The sequence below is a fragment of the Cherax quadricarinatus genome, chromosome 98, assembly GCF_038502225.1.
Source record: "Cherax quadricarinatus isolate ZL_2023a chromosome 98, ASM3850222v1, whole genome shotgun sequence".
Classification (NCBI taxonomy): Eukaryota; Metazoa; Arthropoda; class Malacostraca; order Decapoda; family Parastacidae; genus Cherax; species Cherax quadricarinatus.
The window spans coordinates 3,788,378-3,810,780 of NC_091389.1; the positions used below are offsets into that span (position 1 = coordinate 3,788,378).

Sequence of the window (22,403 nt, forward strand, 5' to 3'; positions counted from 1 at the left end):
CGAAAGCAAAAGACTTGGCAGACGATGCACCATCCCCCCAATGAAAAGCAGGGGTGTCACTAGCACGTTAAGAGACCATACAATAAGTGTCAGGGGCCCGAGACTGTTCAACTGCCTCCCAGCACACATAAGGGGGATTACCAACAGACCCCTGGCAGTCTTCAAGCTGGCACTGGACAAGCACCTAAAGTCAGTTCCTGACCAGCCGGGCTGTGGCTCGTACGTTGGTTTGCGTGCAGCCAGCAGCAACAGCCTGGTTGATCAGGCTCTGATCCACCAGGAGGCCCGGTCACAGACCGGGCCGCGGGGGCGTTGACGCCCGGAACTCTCTCCAGGTAAACTCCAGGTAAACCACGCACCGGCCTGGAGTTTTAGAACTCGCTTATCACGGGTTCAAAACCCCGACCATTCTGTAGTTTGATTGTTTTTAGCAGAGGAATGTTATGATATTGTTATGGCCCATCCCGAACCATTGTCAGGCCACAACTAGGGCAGGGAAAATAGAGAAGGTCAGAAGACAATGTGATACAGGGTCTTGTCTACTCTTCTTGCCCCAGCTGGGACTTGACAGTGGTCCAGAGTGGACCGAAATACACCTACCATCCGACTTATGACCTGCTCGACTTACAACCATTCGACTTACAACCGTGTTTATTATGCCAAATTTCTGAGAAATAAACAAGTATTTGTGTTGTACACAGTGTTTATCCTAAACCTTACAGTATAAAACACAGTACTAACAACATAAAAAGTAAAGTAAAACATGAAATACCAAAATAAAACAATAAAGTCATTACAAAAATGTTTTGTTGATATTCAGTAGTAAAGTTCAACTTACGTCCATTTCGACTTACGACCGGTTTCTCGGAACCGAACTTGGTCGTAAGTCGGATGGTAGGTGTTTTATAAGGTTCGTCCCCTAAGTGTGGGATTTTGTTTGATGGCCACAAATTCTGCAAAACATTAATTCTGGTCAACACTGTGCTTTAGAGAACGTAACTGCAGCAGGAGTCAAAGACTTGTTACATGACCTAGTACATAATGACCGAAACTGCCGATTTTACTTTATAAAATAAAAAATACAGTAAGGTCTCGACTTACAAACACACTGAGAATACTATTCAGTATCATGTATAATATTCATAACACAGAAAGTCTTCGATGTATGAACATGTTGGGGACCCTTTGTATTGTATAATAATAATAATATACACAATAATACAGTGGACCCCCGGTTAACGAACTTTTTTCATTCCAGTAGTATGTTCAGGTGCCAGTACTGACCGAATTTTTTCCCATAAGGAATATTGTGAAGTAGATTAGTCCATTTCAGACCCCCAAACATACACGTACAAACGCACTTACATAAATACACTTACATAATTGGTCGCATTTGGAGGTGATCGTTAAGCGGGGGTCCACTGTATTATGATATACACAATAATGATATACACAATACAGAAGAATCTCAATATGTTCGTAAGCCAAGGACTTATTGTACACAAAGTCTCAATTAACACGAGTTTAAATAGTGCAAATTTCAACTTAGTGCGAAATTAATGCTAGCTTTCCCCAAGACTTTTCAAATCATGTGCAAAAAAAGATTAAATATGATTCGAACAGTGTGAATATGAACACCGTGACTACTTCATGGGAATCATTATTTTATGTGCCCTAATCAACCTTTTATGTCAGTAAAAGGTCAAACTGAAAATGTGCCATGAGAGTTAAAGCTAATAATAACAGTGCTATACTGCCGCTGAATACTAGTTGGAGGGATTGTCCGAGTGTATTTTGTCAGAATGTTAAAATACAGTGGTAGTACCTCAAATTTCGAACAGCTCCCAACTCGAACAATTATGTAAGTGTATTTTTGGGGATCTAAAATGGACTAATCTAATTTACATTATTCCTTATGGGAACAAATTCATTTGGTAACGGGACTCGGCCTTCTTGAACGAATTTTGGCCGAAATTCGAGATACCACTATAACAAAAGCAGCTCAGAAAATAAAGGAGTTAACAGTGGATTCCGTCTATAATTTTAAAAGTCCGTTATACCGAAGGGTTATTGTATTTATTATTAGCGTTATTATTATTACAATCAAAACTAAGTGTTCAATCCAGTTACTGTATCTTTATTCATGGAAAAAATATCACAATAAATCACGTGATTGAAAATATGAAAAAAATACCAGTGAAAATAGAAAATGTAGACGAATGGTTTAGAAAACCATCAAGTTGATAAATTAGACACATGTGCAACACTTGGGTATCTTTAATGAGGAAACGTTTCGCCACACAGTGGCTTCATCAGTCCATACACAGGAGAATGGTGAAATAAAATAGGAAATAAAATTTGAGCATTTTCATGTGCTTACACACATCTGCGGATGTGTGTGTGTGTGTGTGTGTGTGTGTGTGTGTGAAGATGTGTAAGCACACACATGAAAGCACTTAGGTTTTATTTTCTATTTTCGCTGGTAAGTTTTCAATGTTCATGTGGAAGATCTAACCCCATAGGAGCCGTACAGCGCCTGGGAGGCAATCGGATCTGAGCTAAGAAAGGGTTAGGTGCATCCAATACCTTTCACCAAAAACTCTTTACCAGCATCACAACACTCTAAAACGACTGGAGCGGAAAATAATTCACAAATAACCCGTGCACAGGAGAATTAAACTTAAGACGACGTTTCAGACCCACCTGGACCATTAACCAGCCACACTAGTGATCGACTGAAATGTCAACACGAGTTTTATTCCTCCATATGGGGGTTATTTCTGCTTTTGTCAGTCACGGCATTGTGGTTTTTTATCCTTTCTGGAAAATACTTTCACAAATAGGTCTTATAAAGCCCCTTCATATAGGGAATTTTTTTTCAAGGGTCACTGCTCCCCCCATGGCCAGGTCCAAGACCAGGGCATTGGTGTAAACTGCAAGAGGATTTTAGCACTTGTGAATATACCGTGCAATGAATGCACAGAAAGGTGGACAGGAGTCCTGGATTATGGTCCTGAGACTAACAGGTCCAACACTATACCGCGGTAAAGAACCAGACCTGTTAATCTCGTGACTATAGTTTGAGTCTCCTGTCCGCCTTTCTGTGTATTCATTGACAATCATTCATTATGACTTCAACCGAGTTCAAATTGTACAATGATGTGCAGTCGAGTGTAAACACAGTAACGTTTACATAGGGATTCAGCGAAATTGGTCAGCCAGACGCAAGTTTTGCGAGGTAGGAAGCATGATGCATGCACTCTAAACATCGATGATTAAGACACACGTGCAAAGCTGGACTAAGATTTTGTAAGCCCCTGGGCTACAGGTACTGTGAGGTCCCTGGGCTGCAGGTACTGTGAGGCCCCTGGGCTACAGGTGCTGTGAGCCCCTGGGCTGCAGGTGCTGTGAGGCCCCTGGGCTGCAGGTGCTGTGAGGTCCCTGGGCTACAGGTACTGTGAGGTCCCTGGGCTACAGGTAGTGTGAGGCCCCTGGGCTGCAGGTACTGTGAGGCCCCTGGGCTGCAGGTACTGTGAGGCCCCTGGGCTGCAGGTACTGTGAGGCCCCTGGGCTACAGGTACTGTGAGGCCCCTGGGCTGCAGATGCTGTGAAGCACTGTGAGGCCCCTGGGCTGCAGGTACTGTGAGGCCCCTGGGCTGCAGGTACTGTGAGGCCCCTGGGCTGCAGGTACTGTGAGGCCCCTGGGCTGCAGGTACTGTGAGGCCCCTGGGCTGCAGGTACTGTGAGGCCCCTGGGCTGCAGGTACTGTGAGGCCCCTGGGCTGCAGGTACTGTGAGGCCCCTGGGCTGCAGGTACTGTGAGGCCCCTGGGCTGCAGGTACTGTGAGGCCCCCAGCAATATTTTCAAAAGGAAAAATAAAATCGAGAGTCAAGATTTCGTCATATAAGTGATGTCATAACTTACAATAATTATAAACTTACGACAGTAACTGTCAACACTTTTCACTTAATCTCTGGAGGCTCTCCAGCTGGTGGAGGACCCTGAGCTGCAGCCCCTAAAGCCCATGCCTTAATCTGGCCCTATACATACCTGGAGTATACCTGGAGAGGGTTTCGGGGGTCAACGCCCCCGTGGCCCAGCCGTTGACCAGGCCTCCACAAATGTACTCTGAACAATAAGTGAGGATGTTACACCTGGTGAATGTGTTTTCTTTGCGTCAGGTGACCTTGCAGGGAAACGGTCGATACAGAAATGAAAATACAGTGGACCCCCGCATAACGATTACCTCCGAATGCGACCAATTATGTAAGTGTATTTAAGTAAGTGCGTTTGTACGTGTATGTTTGGGGGTCTGAAATGGACTAATCTACTTCACAATATTCCTTATGGGAACAAATTCGGTCAGTACTGGCACCTGAACATACTTCTGGAGTGAAAAAATATCGTTAACCGGGGGTCCACTGTACAACTCTACCCTATTACATAATAATTTCAGGACCCTCAAGAGGTTTGTAAACCAAATATCACTTTCCTCCGTCGTCAACACATAAAGTTGACATACTTGGACCTCTAAACCCTTGTATATTATCCTCGCTGTAGGACTAATTTGCAGACTTTATGGAAATACATATTGTGAACTCATTTTCTAAATACTTAATATGAAAAGAATAAAAAAGCAAGATGGTAACTGGAATAATACACAAATAACACGCACATAGGTGACAAACTTACGGCATTTCGGTCTGGCTTGATACCAAGTTGGACTGAAATGCTGTCATAAGTTTTCTTCTATGTGCGTGTTATTTGTGTATTTAACCTGTAAACGGTGCAAGCAGATCTACGTTCACATGTGTAGCGCTACAAAAGTAGATCTATGTTTTTTTTACATATTTTCAAATATAACAAAAAAAAAAAAAGTAGATCAAAGTTTTTTTTACACATTTTCAAATGTAAAAAAACAAAAAGAAGATCTACTTTTTTTTACATACTTTCAAATGTTGAAAAAACGTATATATACGTTTGGACCGTTTACGGGTTAACTAATACAGTAAGCTCATTTATAAACCTCTTCAATGTAGTGCAATTTTTTGCAAAGGCGATTGAAAAATAGTACTTGCAAAATTGAATAGCACATACAGCAGTAGCACGGAACCTAACTTGCTGTGTATGTGGGGCCCTAACGTAGAAAGGCGTTCATAGTGCATACTGTTCAATTACGGATGAACTTTTTCAATTGCATCAGCAAAAAAAATCACACTACGGTAATTTTGTTTTTCAATGCACTGGCCGTCTCCCATCAAGGCAGGGTGACCTAAAACAAAAAACGCAAGTTTTTCTTTTAACATTTATCAACTTGCACAGGAGAAGGGGTTACTAGCACCTTGCCTGGTTGACCAGGCAAGCACCAGACGAGCCTGGCCCACGGCCGGGCTCAGAGAGTAGAGAAACTCTTGAAACTCCTCAAAGGTATAAAGGTATATGTTGCTGCTGGCAACTATGGTATATAGAGCTTTACAAGAGAGTTATTATATTCTAATCAATAACATGGTATGTCAGGTGTATTCAACAAAAGCGTTAAAAAATGTAACATTTGTTCTTGATCACATTACATGAAACAAAACAGAAGTTTGTACAGCTTTTTACCTAAAAAAAAGTGCAGAGAGCAGAAACCTGCAATACTACCTGTATTCCCAGTGCTATTATACTCGATACCAACCAATGTGGCTCAACAAGATGGAACTTAGAAGTTCATGATACACAATAAGTGGATCGTACCTGGTAAGTGGATCAATGTTCTATCCACTAAATGAATCGACATTATATCCACGAGTAAATCAAGAGTTATCACACGTACAAAAATACTGTACCGCTCTTCCTCACCCTTATCATACACTTCTGTGAGACTAACATACACATCTGTAAGACTATCCACAATACACATTTATCTGGACTATCATACACATCTGAAAGACTATCACACGATACTTTTTTTTTTATCTTGGGTGGTTTACAACATGGTAAACCCACCGAGAAAATGACCTCTCAGGCATGAGGCAAAAATAGAGTGTGGTTATCGTAACCTTGTTGCTCTGGATGTTCTCTTAACCCACAAGGTTGCTAGCGCTGTATCGTGTCGGTGGGAAGACTCGGATTCTAGGACGACTGCACGATAGTTTGCTAAAATAAATGTTAGGAGCACCCATGGTAAAGGATGCAAACCAACCACGGGCGGAGCTGAATGATAGCCCTAGCCTTTTTGTGTTGCAATCAACACATCAGGAGCTTGCAGTGTTGCACAAATGAGTAAGAGGTCCCGTTGAACGAATGTGCTTGATTTATTACTCATTTCTGAAACATTGCAAGCTCCAGATGTGTTGATTAAAACACAAAAGGCCTATAGCTATCAACTCCCCCTGTGGTTGTTTTGCATCGCAATTCTTGCATAAAATGGTAAAGGAACCGAGTTCTCTAACTACTGGAAAGTATGAAACAAAACTGCAAGTCCAGTGCAAACAGTAACCACTTGTTTTCTCGGCTACGAGAACCACACAAATTATTTTTACATGGCCTGTTAGTCAGTACAGCCATTGGGTACAACCAAATACCAGTAATCTACATGTACACATGCTCCTTGACTTACAATGGTTCAACTTTCGACGGTGCAAAAATCAATTACTTTGGAGATGAAATTAAAAATAATTACCCAGCATCAAGGCGGCAAATTCATAACTTGTATTCATATATTTTTCAATACTGGTATTTAATTATAGTAATTATTTATTTACTTAGTGACAGTAGTTATTTATTTACTTATTTATCTGGCATATCACATTCATATTCAACCTACGATATTTTGAGACTTAAAATGGGTTCGTCAGAACGTAACCCCATCGTAAGTTGAGGAGAACTTGTACAGGATGGAATGCTAATACACACCCAGGAAGATATCCCGAGGCCCCATTTTGTCAGAGCGCACCTGCGACTATTGAGATCGACTAAGTCCACTGCTAGTCGTTGCCCGACATAAATACTACATACAAACATCAACAATTAGTCTACTGGCATGGAAGGTCGCAGATACAGAACTGTGGCAACATCTCCAAGATGTCCTGAGTTATTTTCTTAAGTACAATACGCATAAAACACAATTCAACAGAATTTCTACTTTCCAAATCTTTGTTCACATCTGGAGTATTTCTTAAGGATAGTTTGGAAGTCACTATATTCAAATCGACTTAAGGAGGGTGCGACAAAAAATTCGCTCAGTCTAATTTGCCATGGAAGGAATGCTAAAGAAGCAAATGGATCTCCTATAGTGATCACGACATCTGGGTCGGGTTGCCCCCGTGTTACCAGGTGCGACTCGATTAATGACATTGTGATCTTGCAACCTGTAGTGGATAAAATCTTGGCAGCACTTGCCAGGTTACCTCTACCATCTTCTAGACTTAAGAGATTGACAGTTATGTTCTGGGGTGGCGAGTCGCTGTCTGTTTTGATGCTCATTCCTGCTATCACATCTCGCTCGGGACTACAACTGTGGTCGTACGACAAAACATTATACACAGCATCAGAAGAACTCTTCTGGAGAGCCTTCAAAATCACTGGCCGGTTGTGTTTCAGTGTCCCATGAGCATCGTAGAGAGAAATGAAGCGAATGCCGTATCCAACAGCCCAGGAGATGACGGTAGACAACTGAGCTATGTGTTGAGCCTGCTGGCCAACGCACACCAACCCCAAGTGCTGCGGAACCTTTTTCAGCTGAGCAGCATCGGCCTGCAGACGACAAGCGGGGATTGCAGTAGGCACGAAGAAAGAGTACAAGCGGAGCAGCAGATGGTGAAGGTCGTGGAACGTGTCTATGACGGAGAGGGCAAGACTGGCCAGGAAGTGTGCCACAAAATACAGTAACTGAAATACCGGCAGCAATATGTCCATCTCCACTGCAAAAGATGAGAGAAAATTAATCATGTAGAGTTAATACATAAAGCAGGACTAAAATTAATTAGATTAGCACCAGTTATTCTGGTAAAGTATTCTTGATGTAAGTATGGAAGCCCTGATGTATAAGCCTGAATTATTTAAAAACAAACGGTGTAATACAGGCACTCCTCACTTAATGACCAAGTTTCGTTCCTACGACTAGGTTGTTAAGTGAATTAGTCAAAAAGGGAGAAGCATACTGTACTGGTAGTAGATTTGTGTCAACCATCTTTAAATAATGCTTTAATGTCATCTTTGCACCATTTTTTCTTTTTTTAGATTTTGCCACCGAAGTGGCTAGTTTATTGTGCACCCCATATCCATCCTGTGGACGGTAGCGCGAGAGCATATGGATACACAAAAGGCCTAGGAACTAGGCCCCAAAGGGTTAACAGGAATACATATGGATTTATATCTACATATCTATAGTTCACTTATCTGTTACAAGCAAATTTAGGAAATTTGCTTAGTATATCTGGTATCTTATTTTCATTAATAAGATATCTTGACATGTGTTGCGGCCCCCTGCCAAACTAGCGGTTAAATAGTTAACCTGCCGGCCGGCAGTACCACTGGGTACGTCATCAAACCCAATGTGGGGACTGCTGAGCCGGCCTTAGAACAGTAAGTTCCTGAGTGCCTCACGGTGCACATCTAAGCAGTAGGTACCTGACCACCTAAGGGTACAGTCTACTGGCTTTAGTAACAGTATGTACCTGAGCGCCTCAGGATACCTAAGCACCTAAGCAGTAGGTACCTGAACACCTAAGGGTACACGTCTACTGGCTTCAGCAACATTAAGTACCTGAACTCCTCAGGGTACACATCTACGCAGTAGGTACCTGACCACCTAATCGTACCTATCTACTGGCGTTAGAAGAACCGCTCACCGCAGCTCACTGAGTCTGTTGGCCTCAGTTACTTGACGGCCGCATTCAGTGAGCTTGCAGCATGGTGTTCGGCTAGCGGTGTGTCAACCGGCTTTGGAGAGGATTTACTGGACTACCGGTGATGTCTGTGGACTCACCGTCTACGTTGATCAACTGTGGGCCGGAATCGTCAGATGCTGTTTAGTGGGACATTACATGAAGAAAAGGTTGGAGTGTTACACTGAACTGGGCCAGGACCGTAGTGTGACACTTAGGGACGTATGATGGAGTGCAACACTGAGATATGCACAGGACCGTAGTGGAACACTGAGATGAAAAGGGTGTCGTGGGACACTGAAGATGGCCTGGTTGTAGTGTACACTGAATAGTGTCATGTGACTGGCCTCGTGTCGTGAGAAGCAGTTGATTGTAATTTATTATACAAATGTTATTTATAATTTATTATTTTAGTATAGAGATATATATATATAGTGACAGTAGTGTCAAGAAAGTTGTACCCTGTGTAGGGTCACGAATAATTATTATTTTAGTTAGATGCTAATTATAATTTATTATAGTAACGTGTACATATTATATATCATAGTTCAAATACCTCTAGACCAAAGATAGTTGATTAAAGATTAATTTATTTTAATGTGTGTATTTATATATCCCGAACTCTTTATTACAAAAGGAGTAAATCTTACCATCTTCTTTTAAAAATTACTTTTTTTGTAATAACATGTCACATAGGTTATTATACTGTCTGTCTCTGTATTCCTCAATAAGTGGACAATTAAGCACATAGTGTTCAAGAGAGTGACCATATGCCTGATCACATAATTTACATTTAGTTTGATCATCATCTGTGTGTCTCCCAAACTGCCAGAAGTACTTGTAACCAAGACTAAGCCTGGCCACTACAACATCAGTCAGTACTTGTAACCAAGCCTAAGCCTGGCCACTACAACATCAGTCAGTCTGTTCACATTGCAAGTTGCTCCATAAACATACTTATCTACGTTCATGTTATCATAGTGGGTTATAGATCTACTCAGGCTTCTAACTGCATTCCTATAACAATCATTTTCATTATTTACTTCTCTCCTAATATTATTCCTAATGCTAGACACAGTTATACCAAAGTTATATTCTACATTCTCCTTCTCGATACTCTTCTTGGCTAACATATCAACTTTATCATGAAGGAGTAACCCAATGTGTGATGGGATCCATAGCAATTGTACATTAATTCCTTTGTCCCTAATTTTTGAGTATCTATACCTGGCTTCCCCAATGAGCATGTTGTTGGAGTCATTATATGAGCCAAGAGCCTTCAATGATGACATAGAATCATTTAAAACATTTTTAGTATATTTTTAAATGTTTATACATTAGTGTATTGTAATAAACAGAATAGAGGAAATCAGCTCTAATATACATTACTTAAGTTTGTATACTGGTTGGAGAGCTGGCCGAAAGCCCGAGCAGTCATTAAACAGGTAGGTCGTTAAGTGAGGAGTGTCTGTAACACACAGGACGACTCTGCTTATACGTACAGTGGATTAGGCTCTGGGCTACTGCTACACAGGAGGGCCCGGCTTATACAGCAGGTTAAATTCTGGGCTACTGCTATACAGGAGGGCCCGGCTTATACAGCAGGTTAAATTCTGGCTACTGCTATACAGAAGGGCCCGGCTTATACAGCAGGTTAAATTCCGGGCTACTGCTATACAGGAGGGCCCGGCTTATACAGCAGGTTAAATTCCGGGCTACTGCTATACAGGAGGGCCCGGCTTATACAGCAGGTTAAATTCTGGCTACTGCTATACAGAAGGGCCCGGCTTATACAGCAGGTTAAATTCTGGGCTACTGCTATACAGGAGGGCCTGGCTTATACAGCAGGTTAAATTCCGGGCTACTGCTATAAAGCGTAAACCTCTGTAAATGCATATAAAATACATATAAAAATCTGATAACACGTTTTCACTATCACATATTAACCCTTAAACGGTCCAAACAGATCAACGTTCATATCCGTAGTGCTCCAAAAGTAGATATACGTTTTTTTTTACATATTTTCAAATACAACAAAAAAAAAAAGTAGATAAAAGTTTTTTTTACACATTTTCAAATGTAAAACAAGAAAGACGATCTACATTTTTTTACATGCTTTCAAATGTTGAAAAAACGTATACAGTGGACCCCCGCATAACGATCACCCCCCACTGCGACCAATTATGTAAGTGTATTTATGTAAGTGCGTTTGTACGTGTATGTTTGGGGGTCTGAAATGGACTAATCTACTTCACAATATTCCTTATGGGAACAAATTCTGTCAGTACTGGCACCTGAACATACTTCTGGAGTGAAAAAATATCGTTAACCGGGGGTCCACTGTATATACGTTTGGATCATTTAAGGGTTAAGTGAGCAATAGAGCTAAGCCTAAAAAATGCATATAGATTATAGTGAGTGGTGAACATATTTATTGTAGAAAGTCTGAATATATTTACTGTATAAAGTTTGAGGGGTGTTAATGTTGCAGTTTAAAAACTGTAGTGTAAAGCACCTTTCTGGCAAGACAGTGATGGAGTGAATGATGGTGAAAGTTTTTCTTTTTCGGGCCACCCTGCCTTGGTGGGTCACCCTGCCTTGGTGGACCACCCTGCCTTGGTGGGCCACCCTGCCTTGGTGGGCCACCCTGCCTTGGTGGGCCACCCTGCCTTGGTGGGCCACCCTGCCTTGGTGGGCCACCCTGCCTTGGTGGGCCACCCTGCCTTGGTGGGAATCGGCCAGTGTGTTAATAAATAATATAAAAAATAAGTCTGAATATATATTTATTGTATAAAGTCTGAATAAATGAAGAATATGCATAACTGAACATCACTGCATTAGTAAAATGCTGTAAGCAGTGATGGCCTATACTTAACCTTTTCAGGGTTTCGGCCGTACTAGTACGGGTAATGCACCAGGGTTTTTGACGTGCCAGTACGCCTAAATTCTAGCGCCCTCAAATCTAGTGAGAAAGCTGGTAGGCCTACATATGAAAGAATGGGTCTATGTGGTCAGTGTGCGCAGTATAAAAAAAAATCCTGCAGCACAGTGTGTAATGAGAAAAAAAAAACTTTGACCGTTTTTTTTTATTAAAACAGCGACTTTGCACTGTATTTTCGTATGGTATTTATTGTTGTATTCTAGTTTTCTTGGTCTCATTTTATAGAATGGAAGACATATTACAGAAATTCAGATGATTTTGACTGGTTTTACAATGAAAAGTACCTTGAAATTGAGCTCAAAGTAGCAGAAATGTTCGATTTTTACCAAAGTTCAAAAATAAACAAATCATGCCAAGCGTCCAATACACATCAACTGGCGAGTCTAATATTCTTTCACAAGTGCGCTGATATTATTTATACCATTTCTACACTAATGCAGTAGTCTGCATAACAGTAAATCTTCTATTTTTTGTAAGAATAAAAATTCAAAGTGGAAAGCCAAAGAAATATAAGAGGGGCCTGGGGATGTGACTAATGAACAGGAATGTCTTTCTTGTTTATTCTGGACCCTATTCGGAAATTGGCATCTTTTGAAATTTGTGTGAAATTGGCAAAATTGCTAAATTCTGACCACTTTATTGGATAGTTGAAATCGGTAAATGGGTGGTTTCTTGTACTCATTTGATAGAAAAAATGGAGTTCTAGCGAAATAGTTATGATTTTTGTCGACTAGTACACTGGAATTGGCTGAAAATAGGGCTCAAAGTCGGCAAAATCGCCAATGCGTAAACATCGTCCAGACCGCTAACTTCACGAGAGCATAATTCCCTAAGTTTTCCATCAAATTTCATATTTTTGGTGTCATTATGATCTTTTCATAAGAAAAAATAATTTTCTTTTTTTTGAAAATTTGGGCGACCCTGAGAACAAGTCTCGGAGAGGGCCTGGGGGCCCTGAAAGGGTTAAAGCTCTCAGAATTCTTGTAGGGTAGAATCCCAACTGTGGAGCAAATGCCAGAATTGCCAGAATGATATACAGTGGTACCTCAGGATATGAATTTATTTTGTTCCAGAAGGCTGTTCTAGTACCGAACAAATTTGTTCCCATAAGGAATAATGTAAATTAGATTAATCTGTTTCAGACACCCAAAAATACAATGGCAAAAGCACTTACATAATTATTCGAGTTTTGAGCTGTTCGTATTCCGAGGTACCACCGTACGTAATATTGCTGACAGATTACCATGAATCTGTTTTAGTCCTGCTACACAGTACAGTGGACCCCCTTCTTACGATAATAATTCACTCCAGAAGTCTGTTCGGGTGCCATTACCGAATGAATTTGTTCCCATAAGGAATATTCTAAATTAGATTAGTCCATTTCATACCCCCAAAAATACACATACAAAAGCACTTACAAAAATACACTTACATAATTGTTCGAGTTGGGAGCTGATCGTAAGGCGGGGGTCCACTGTATAACCAATGAGAGATTTGAAAAATCAAAATGAAGCCCTGAGATTGATTCTGGGCTGTCCTATAACTATCACAATACAAAATATTAGGGAAGAATTAGGTATACCTAATGTTGCCAAGAAAATACGTGAAATCAGTCATGATAGAACTGAAGCTGCTGCAGATTACTGGGATTTATATTGAGAAGTGTAAACAACAGAATTTAAATCTGTTCTGTAATATGGTCTCCATATTACAGAACAAATATAAATTCTTTAGAAAGCATTCAGCGAAGAATGACAAAGTTACACAGCATTAGAAATCTTCTGTATGAAGATTGAAGTCCCTTAAATTATATTCACTTGTAAGACTAAGAATGAGGGGAGACGTGATTGAAATGTACAAGTGGAAGATGGGTACGTGTATTAAGAAATGGGATATAAATAAGGTCTTGAGGATATCTCTCCAAGAAAGAACCAGCAATAATGGATTCAAATTAGATAAGGTTAGATTTCGAAAGGATACAGGAAAATACTAGTTTGGAAATAGGGTAGTTGATGAATGGAGCAGTCTGCCTAGTAGGGTTACTGGAACTAAAACCTTCAGCAGTTTCAAATTTAGGTTGGATAAATACATGAGTGAGAGGAGTTGGATATGAGTGGGACTTATACATGAGTAAAAAGATTTATCAAAGCTTATTGCTTGTGTAGTGTTGAAAATCTGTTGGGCAAATATTCTGTTAGTGGGTTGAATTTGTGAAGGATCTGCCCAGTACGGGCCAACAGGCCTACTGCAGCATTTCTCCTTTCTTACGTTCTTATGCGTTAGTCGACTGTTATGGGTCGCGTCCTGGGGAAGAGGATCAAAAGACCCCAATGAGTTATACTGGGCTATTAACTCTGTGGGTTAATCCAAAACTGCAAAATGTGAAGAGGCTAACAGCCAGGTCTCAATTAATGCGAGTTCGAATAGTGTGAATTTCAATTTGGTATGAAATTAATTAACGATAGTTCTCCCCCCCAAACTCATCAAATCGTGTGCAAACATTACATATAATACAAATAATGCGACCACTCCACAGGATTCATTATTTGCACTAATTGAAACTTATCCATATTTACAGATATAACTACGCTTAGTGGGGACTGATAAAGAATCCATTACAACCTCTCTAATCTGGCTTTTTTTTTTATTCTACCACTCACCAGATGAGTGCCGGGTGCACCATGACTGCTCTGGCAACCCAACCAACTAAAGCCAAGTAATGTGACTTTTCCAGTGCAATCCCTAGGTACTTTTCCCAGTGCGACCCCTAGGCACTTTTCTGGTGCGATCCCTAGGTACTTTTCTGGTGCGATCCCTAGGTACTTTTCTGGTGCGATCCCTAGGTACTTTTCTGGTGCGATCCCTAGGTACTTTTCTGGTGCGATCCCTAGGTACTTTTCTGGTGCGATCCCTAGGTACTTTTCCAGAGCAATCCCTAGGTACTTTTCCCAGATGCTGCCCATGTGTTTATTTACCAAACACTGTCGGTAATTCTACCAACGTTATTACAACACTCAGGTATTTATTTACTATGACTCAAGTGGTAGAAGAATATTTTATTTCGATTATTAACCAAGGATAACCCAACAAAGCCACTGTCATCAGATTATCTGGCTTACTTCCACTGGGATTCTTTAACCCCCAGGATGCTATCAACAAGAGTCGGCTAATGCTCAACATTTCTGCTTGTCGGGGGGTTGAACCTGAGCCCATCAGTTCGGAGTCGTGGACTATATTAAATTAAGCTACTCTATCCCATGTTTGAAGGACCTTGGCTCATCTCAGGTGAAAAATGGATACATTGGTATGGTTCCTTAGCATTAAATAGGTACCTGGTGTTAGTCGACTGCTGCGAGTCACATCCTGAGGAAGTGGATCAAAGGACCCCAGTGAGTTATCCTGGGGTACTAACTCTCCGGGTTAATGTAAATTAAATGCCATCTACGGCTAGGTGAACAGTAGCAGCAGGTGTTAGGAGACTTACCCTTACCCTCCCCAGGATGCCACCCACAACAGTCACCTAACACCTAGGTATGTATTTACTGCTAGGTGAATAGCGGAAGGTGTTAGGAGACTTGTCTAGATGTCTCCCCCTCCCCAGGATGCCACCCATAACTAACACTCAGGTACCTATTTACTGCTAGAACATCAGTAGCAGAAGGTGTTAGGAGACTTACCTACATGTCTCCCCCTCCCCAGGATGCCACCCATAACTAACACTCAGGTAAGCAGGTGCAACAGGTGTTAGGAACAATACCTATTATCTCCACCCACCCCAGGATTGAGCCCGGGATATTCTGTTACGAGTCAAAATAAAAGTGCCTTCCTAACACTTACACATGTAAAACAAGCAAAATAAGTGTCTTACCCACACTTACACTTACACACAGGTGCTATGAGCCTCCCACAAGTGCCAACATAAGTGTCATGTCTACACTTACACACAAGTGCCGAGACTTAAGTGTCAAATATAAGTGTTATTATCTACACTTACAATTACACACAAGAGCCAAAACTCTCACAACATCAACACAAGTGTCCTAGCTACACTTACACTTACACACAGCAGCTGTGAGGCTCTCACAGCGTCAAAATAAGTAATTATCCAGGTGGAGGGGGTCCAGCAGCCTCCATGTAAACACACAGACACGTAGCGCACGTTCACACCACAGTAAAAATATCTAATTTATCCCTATTTTCCCCCCTATTTCTTTGAATTTGTTATAATGTTTATTTTTATTTGAATTACCGAAAATAGTTTTGTGTGTTACGTTGATTAAAATTGTTTAATAAAGGGGAATAAAGGTGTGAAGTGTAGGTTATTTTATGAGTGAATGCGGTTTCGCGGGGGCACGTGATTGGTCCACGTCTGAGGTGTCGAGTTTATCATCGTTTACAATTTTCCCCGCTTATTTCCGTATTTTAGGTGAATTTCGAGGGTTATCCGGAGGTGTAAGAGAACTTATTGCCTCGTGGACTCCGGAAAATAGTGTTGGAAAAGTTACATATGTGAATGAGAGTGAGATATGTCAGCCTCTCTGGATCACCCTCCCGGCAGATGTCGTCGCTGACGTCTCTTATAATTGCCATTATCTCGCATATTTCGTTCGTCAGGAGACTATGGAGGTTCAGTGGTTCGTCTTCTTGATATTTGTCATCGTTGTGGCTGCGGTAGAAGCGCTGGAGAGCGATGTAAACCGCGAAAACCGGGATGATGTGGATGTGGATCGTCCCCCTCCTGGTCCCCCTGCCGGGGATCATGTGAATCGTCTCCCTCCTGGTCCCCCTGCCGGGGATCATGTGGATCGTCCCCCTCCTGGTCCCCCTGCCGGGGATCATGTGGGTCGACTCCCTCCTGGTCCCCCTGCCGGGGATCATGTGGATCGTCCCCTTCCTGGTCCTCCTGCCGGGGATAATGTGGATCGTCTCCCTCCTGGTCCCCCTGCCGGGGATAATGTGGATCGTCTCCTTCCTGGTCCCCCTGCCGGGGATGATAAAGGAACCGTCATCCTCTGGTGGACACCATTTACCGGGGCCGGCCAAGGCCAGGCTCGCACCTGCTCCCTAGGTACCTGCTTCTTCACTGAGGACCGCACCTATTTCCAGCAAGGAAGAGCCCAGGCTGTGCTCTTTTATGGCAGTGACTTCAGCGTGGAAGACCTGCCTCTGCCACGGCAGTCACCTCGCCTGTGGTGGGGCCTCCTTCATGAAGAATCTCCCAAAAACCAGCCGCTTTTTGATCACCAGAGCGTTCTGGAGCTGTTCAATCTGACAGCTACCTTCAGAAGGGAGTCGAATTTTCCCCTGACTCTACAGCATCTGGAGTCAGTCGAGTCCCTCACCTCCAGGGATGAATTCGTCCCAACAGGAGTCAAGAACAGACTTATGGTGGAGGAAAGTCTGGCTGCAGTTGCTTATGTTCAATCTGACTGTGATTCACCGTCAGAAAGAGACAGTTACGTGGAGGAACTGGCTAAATATATCAAGATAGACTCCTATGGTTCCTGTCTTCACAACCGTGACCTCCCAGGTCATCTCCACGACCCGGCGGCTACTTACGACCATCCTGAGTTCCGAGCCATTATGTCCAAATACAGATTTACCCTGGCCATAGAAAATGCCGCGTGTAATGACTACATAACCGAAAAGTTATGGAGGCCTTTGACTCTTGGATCAATCCCTATATACTGGGGTTCTCCCTCTATCAAGGACTGGGAACCAAACCCCGGTTCTATAATTCTCATCAGCCAGTTCGAATCCCCGAAACACTTGGCAAAACACCTCTATAAACTGTTAGAAAACCAAACTTTGTATGACTCTCACTTAAAACACAAACTAGACCAGATAATCACCAATATTAATCTTACCAGTTCCATTCGTCAGAGAGAATGGGGCATCAATAACGACTTCGAAAAAGGGAATTTCATTGAACATTTTGAGTGCTACGTTTGTGATCAACTCATCAGGAGTGCCAAGACAAAAGAAAAAGAACTTAGAGCTTCATTAGACCATTATGGCTGTCCTGTACCGCCAAGTGTATCAACTGGCCAGCCAAATTCAAAAAGTTTCTGGGTGGAACAGTGGCACAGAGCGCGTGTTGAAGCCAAGGTACTTAATCGACTTATTAAAAATAATCTAGTGTTCTCAACTGATCATTTCTACCACGATGTGATTGAGGAATTGCAGAAAGATCAATTTTTTGTTAAATTACCCCCAGAACACGTCGAACTTTAAAAATATTCTTGTTTAAGTTGTAAATCAGCCGCCATGTGAAAGGTGACAAATGTGGTGACCAGATCAACATTATTAAACAGTGTTAACCTTGTTGGTGATTAATATTAATTAATATTTCAAAAATGTTTAGGAGTAGGCTGTGAGGAAAGCCTACACGAATGTTACGTGTTGTGACGCGTTCTGTGGCCTTCAGAGATTACTACAGTAGGATCATTAACGTTACATGTCAGTTTTTCACCACCAGACAGGATTCCTTTAATTCCTGTAATAGGGATTAAATTAATCTTTCAGCATACTTACCCTGGGAGCTATATACCTCCTAGTAACATACACTGGGAGATATACACCTCCCAGTAGCATACACTGGGAGATACACACCTCCCAGTAACATACACTGGGAGAAATATACCTCCCAGTAACATACACTGGGAGATACACACCTCCCAGTAACATACACTGGGAGATATATACCTCCCAGTAACATACACTGGGAGAAATATACCTCCCAGTAACATACACTAGGGGACATATACCTCCAAGTAACAAACACTGGGAGATATACACCTCCCAGCATCATACACTGGGAGATATACACCTCCCAGTAACACACACTGGGAGATACACACCTCTCAGTAACATACACTGGGAGATATACACCTCCCAGTAACATACACTGGGATATATACACCTCCCAGTAACATACACTGGGAGATATACACCTCCAAGTAACATACACTGGGAGATATACACCTCCCAGTAACATACACTGGGAGATACACACCTCCCAGTAACATACACTGGGAGATACACACCTCCCAGCAACATACACTGGGAGATATATACCTCCCAGTAATATACACTGGGAGATACACACCTCCCAGCAACATACACTGGGAGATACACACCTCCAAGTAACATACACTGGGATATATACACCTCCCAGTAACATACACTGGGAGATATATACCTCCCAGTAACATACACTGGGAGATACACACCTCCCAGCAACATACACTGGGAGATACACACCTCCAAGTAACATACACTGGGAGATACACACCTCCCAGTAACATACACTGGGAGATATACACCTCCCAGTAACATACACTGGGAGATATATACCTCCCAGTAACATACACTGGGAGATACACACCTCCCAGTAACATACACTGGGAGATACACACCTCCCAGCAACATACACTGGGAGATATATACCTCCCAGTAACATACACTGGGAGATACACACCTCCCAGCAACATACACTGGGAGATACACACCTCCCAGCAACATACACTGGGAGATATACACCTCCCAGTAACATACACTGGGAGATATACACCTCCTAGTAACATACACTGGGAGATACACACCTCCCAGTAACATACACTGGGAGATACACACCTCCCAGTAACATACACTGGGAGATATACACCTCCCAGTAACATACACTGGGAGATATATACCTCCCAGTAACATACACTGGGAGATATACACCTCCCAGTAACATACACTGGGAGATATACACCTCCTAGTAACATACACTGGGAGATACACACCTCCCAGTAACATACACTGGGAGATACACACCTCCCAGTAACATACACTTGGAGATACACACCTCCCAGTAACATACACTGGGAAATATATACCTCCCAGTAACATACACTGGGAGATACACACCTCCCAGTAACATACACTGGGAGATACACACCTCCCAGCAACATACACTGGGAGATATATACCTCCCAGTAACATACACTGGGAGATACACACCTCCCAGCAACATACACTGGGAGATACACACCTCCCAGCAACATACACTGGGAGATATACACCTCCCAGTAACATACACTGGGAGATATACACCTCCTAGTAACATACACTGGGAGATACACACCTCTCAGTAACATACACTGGGAGATACACACCTCCCAGTAACATACACTGGGAGATATATACCTCCCAGTAACATACACTGGGAGATATATACCTCCCAGTAACATACACTGGGAGATATATACCTCTCAGTAACATACACTGGGAGATATATACCTCCCAGTAACATACACTGGGAGATACACACCTCCCAGTAACATACACTGGGAGATACACACCTCCCAGTAACATACACTGGGAGATATATACCTCCCAGTAACATACACTTGGAGATACACACCTCCCAGTAACATACACTGGGAGATACACACCTCCCAGTAACACACTGGGAGATACACACCTCCCAGTAACATACACTGGGAGATACACACCTCCCAGTAACATACACTGGGAGATACACACCTCCCAGTAACATACACTGGGAGATACACACCTCCCAGTAACATACACTGGGAGATACACACCTCCCAGTAACATACACTGGGAGATACACACCTCCCAGTATATACAACTTACGTTTAACTAGGGATTATAATTTGCATCTAATTATTTTAGCCTGGTCCTCTCTACCATCCTATATTTACTCTATATTCAGTCTTCTCCCTGTGTATATACATAGTTTGAAGTCTATCTGTTGCATTGTTCCCCAGTTCCTGCATAACCCTGACGTCTCAGTAACAATTGTCTGACCAATACAATAATAAGGACCTGCCTTGTATGGGCCAGTAGGCCTTCTGCAGTGTTCCTCCATTCTTATAGTTTTTATATATTTTGTATCACATGTATCAAATTTATTATCAAAGTTGATTTTTATTCCTCCCAAATATAAAATTTAGATAGGCCTATCTGGTGCTATATTTTTGTAGTTAATTGGTGAAATGTGTTAAAATCCACAGCTGAGAGGGATTTTGGTGGGTTCTTGATCCAAGGGAGCTGGATCTGACATCTCCTGCCTCGAATCGAGCCAGAAGGCCTCCCCCCTCCCCCTCCCCAGGGCACTGTACGACACCCATACAGGTTTACCACTTCTCATGAGTGTAATATATATATATATATATATATATATATATATATATATATATATATATATATATATATATATATATATATATATATAATATATATATATAAACATTGTCTCTACATCCAGACTCAACGAAAAGGATCTTGGGGTGAGTATAACAACGAACATATCTCCTGAAGCGCACATCAACCAAATAACTGCTGCAGCATATGGGCGCCTAGCAAACCTCAGAACAGCATTCCGACATCTTAATAAGGAATCGTTCAGGACCCTGTACACCGTGTACGTTAGGCCCATATTGGAGTATGCGGCACCAGTTTGGAACCCACACCTAGCCAAGCACGTGAAGAAACTAGAGAAAGTGCAAAGGTTTGCAACAAGACTAGTCCCAGAGCTAAGAGGTATGTCCTACGAGGAGAGGTTATGGGAAATCAACCTGACGACACTGGAGGACAGGAGAGATAGGAGGGACATGATAACGACATACAAAATACTGAGAGGAATTGACAAGGTGGACAAAGACAGGATGTTCCAGAGACTGGACACAATAACAAGGGGACACAGTTGGAAGTTGAAGACACAGATGAATCACAGGGATGTTAGGAAGTATTCTTCAGTCATAGACTTGTCAAGAAGTGGAATAGCCTAGAAAATGATGTAGCGGAGGCAGGAGTCTATTGGTAATCCCCCTTATGTATGCTGGGAGGCAGTTGAACAGTCTCGGGCCCCTGACACTTATTGTATGGTCTCTTAACGTGCTAGTGACACCCCTGCTTTTCATTGGGGGGATGGTGCATCGTCTGCCAAGTCTTTTGCTTTCGTAGTGAGTGATTTTCGTGTGCAAGTTCGGTACTAGTCCCTCTAGGATTTTCCAGGTGTATATAATCATGTATCTCTCCCTCCTGCGTTCCAGGGAATACAGGTTTAGAAACCTCAAGCGCTCCCAGTAATTGAGGTGTTTTATCTCCGTTATGCGCGCCGTGAAGGTTCCCTGTACATTTTCTAGGTCAGCAATTTCACCTGCCTTGAAAGGTGCTGTTAGAGTGCAGCAATATTCCAGCCTAGATAGAACAAGTGACCTGAAGAGTGTCATCATGGGCTTGGCCTCCCTAGTTTTGAAGGTTCTCATTATCCATCCTGTCATTTTTCTAGCAGATGCGATTGATACAATGTTATGGTCCTTGAAGGTGAGATCCTCCGACATAATCACTCCCAGGTCTTTGACGTTGGTGTTTCGCTCTATTTTGTGGCCAGAATTTGTTTTGTACTCTGATGAAGATTTAATTTCCTCATGTTTACCATATCTGAGTAATTGAAATTTCTCATCGTTGAACTTCACATTGTTTTCTGCAGCCCACTGAAAGATTTGGTTGATGTCCGCCTGGAGCTTTGCAGTGTCTGCAATGGAAGACACTGTCATGCAGATTCGGGTGTCATC

At 42.2% G+C, this 22,403-nt stretch overlaps 2 protein-coding genes across 3 annotated transcripts; one reads left to right on the forward strand and one right to left on the reverse strand.

The window, feature by feature from the left end:
* Nucleotides 1-3,888: 3,888 nt before the first annotated feature.
* Tango14 (transport and golgi organization 14) lies at nucleotides 3,889-16,088 on the reverse strand. 2 transcript variants are annotated; one of them, XM_053796864.2, is made up of 2 exons: nucleotides 15,872-16,088; nucleotides 3,889-7,904 (listed from the first exon to the last, which is right to left on the reverse strand). In XM_053796864.2, exon 2 carries the CDS (start codon nucleotides 7,897-7,899, stop codon nucleotides 7,123-7,125), a length of 777 nt encoding a protein of 258 aa, XP_053652839.2. In that variant the 5' UTR covers nucleotides 7,900-7,904; nucleotides 15,872-16,088; the 3' UTR covers nucleotides 3,889-7,122. The 2 variants fall into 2 exon arrangements, with proteins under 2 accessions (XP_053652839.2, XP_053652838.2); XM_053796863.2 differs by having other exon boundaries at nucleotides 15,866-16,088.
* FucTB (alpha-(1,3)-fucosyltransferase 10) lies at nucleotides 16,081-20,743 on the forward strand. The gene has a single exon (XM_053796862.2). The coding sequence runs from the start codon at nucleotides 16,138-16,140 to the stop codon at nucleotides 18,043-18,045; it is 1,908 nt and encodes a 635-aa protein (XP_053652837.1). The 5' UTR covers nucleotides 16,081-16,137; the 3' UTR covers nucleotides 18,046-20,743.
* The last annotated feature ends 1,660 nt before the right edge of the window (nucleotides 20,744-22,403 follow it).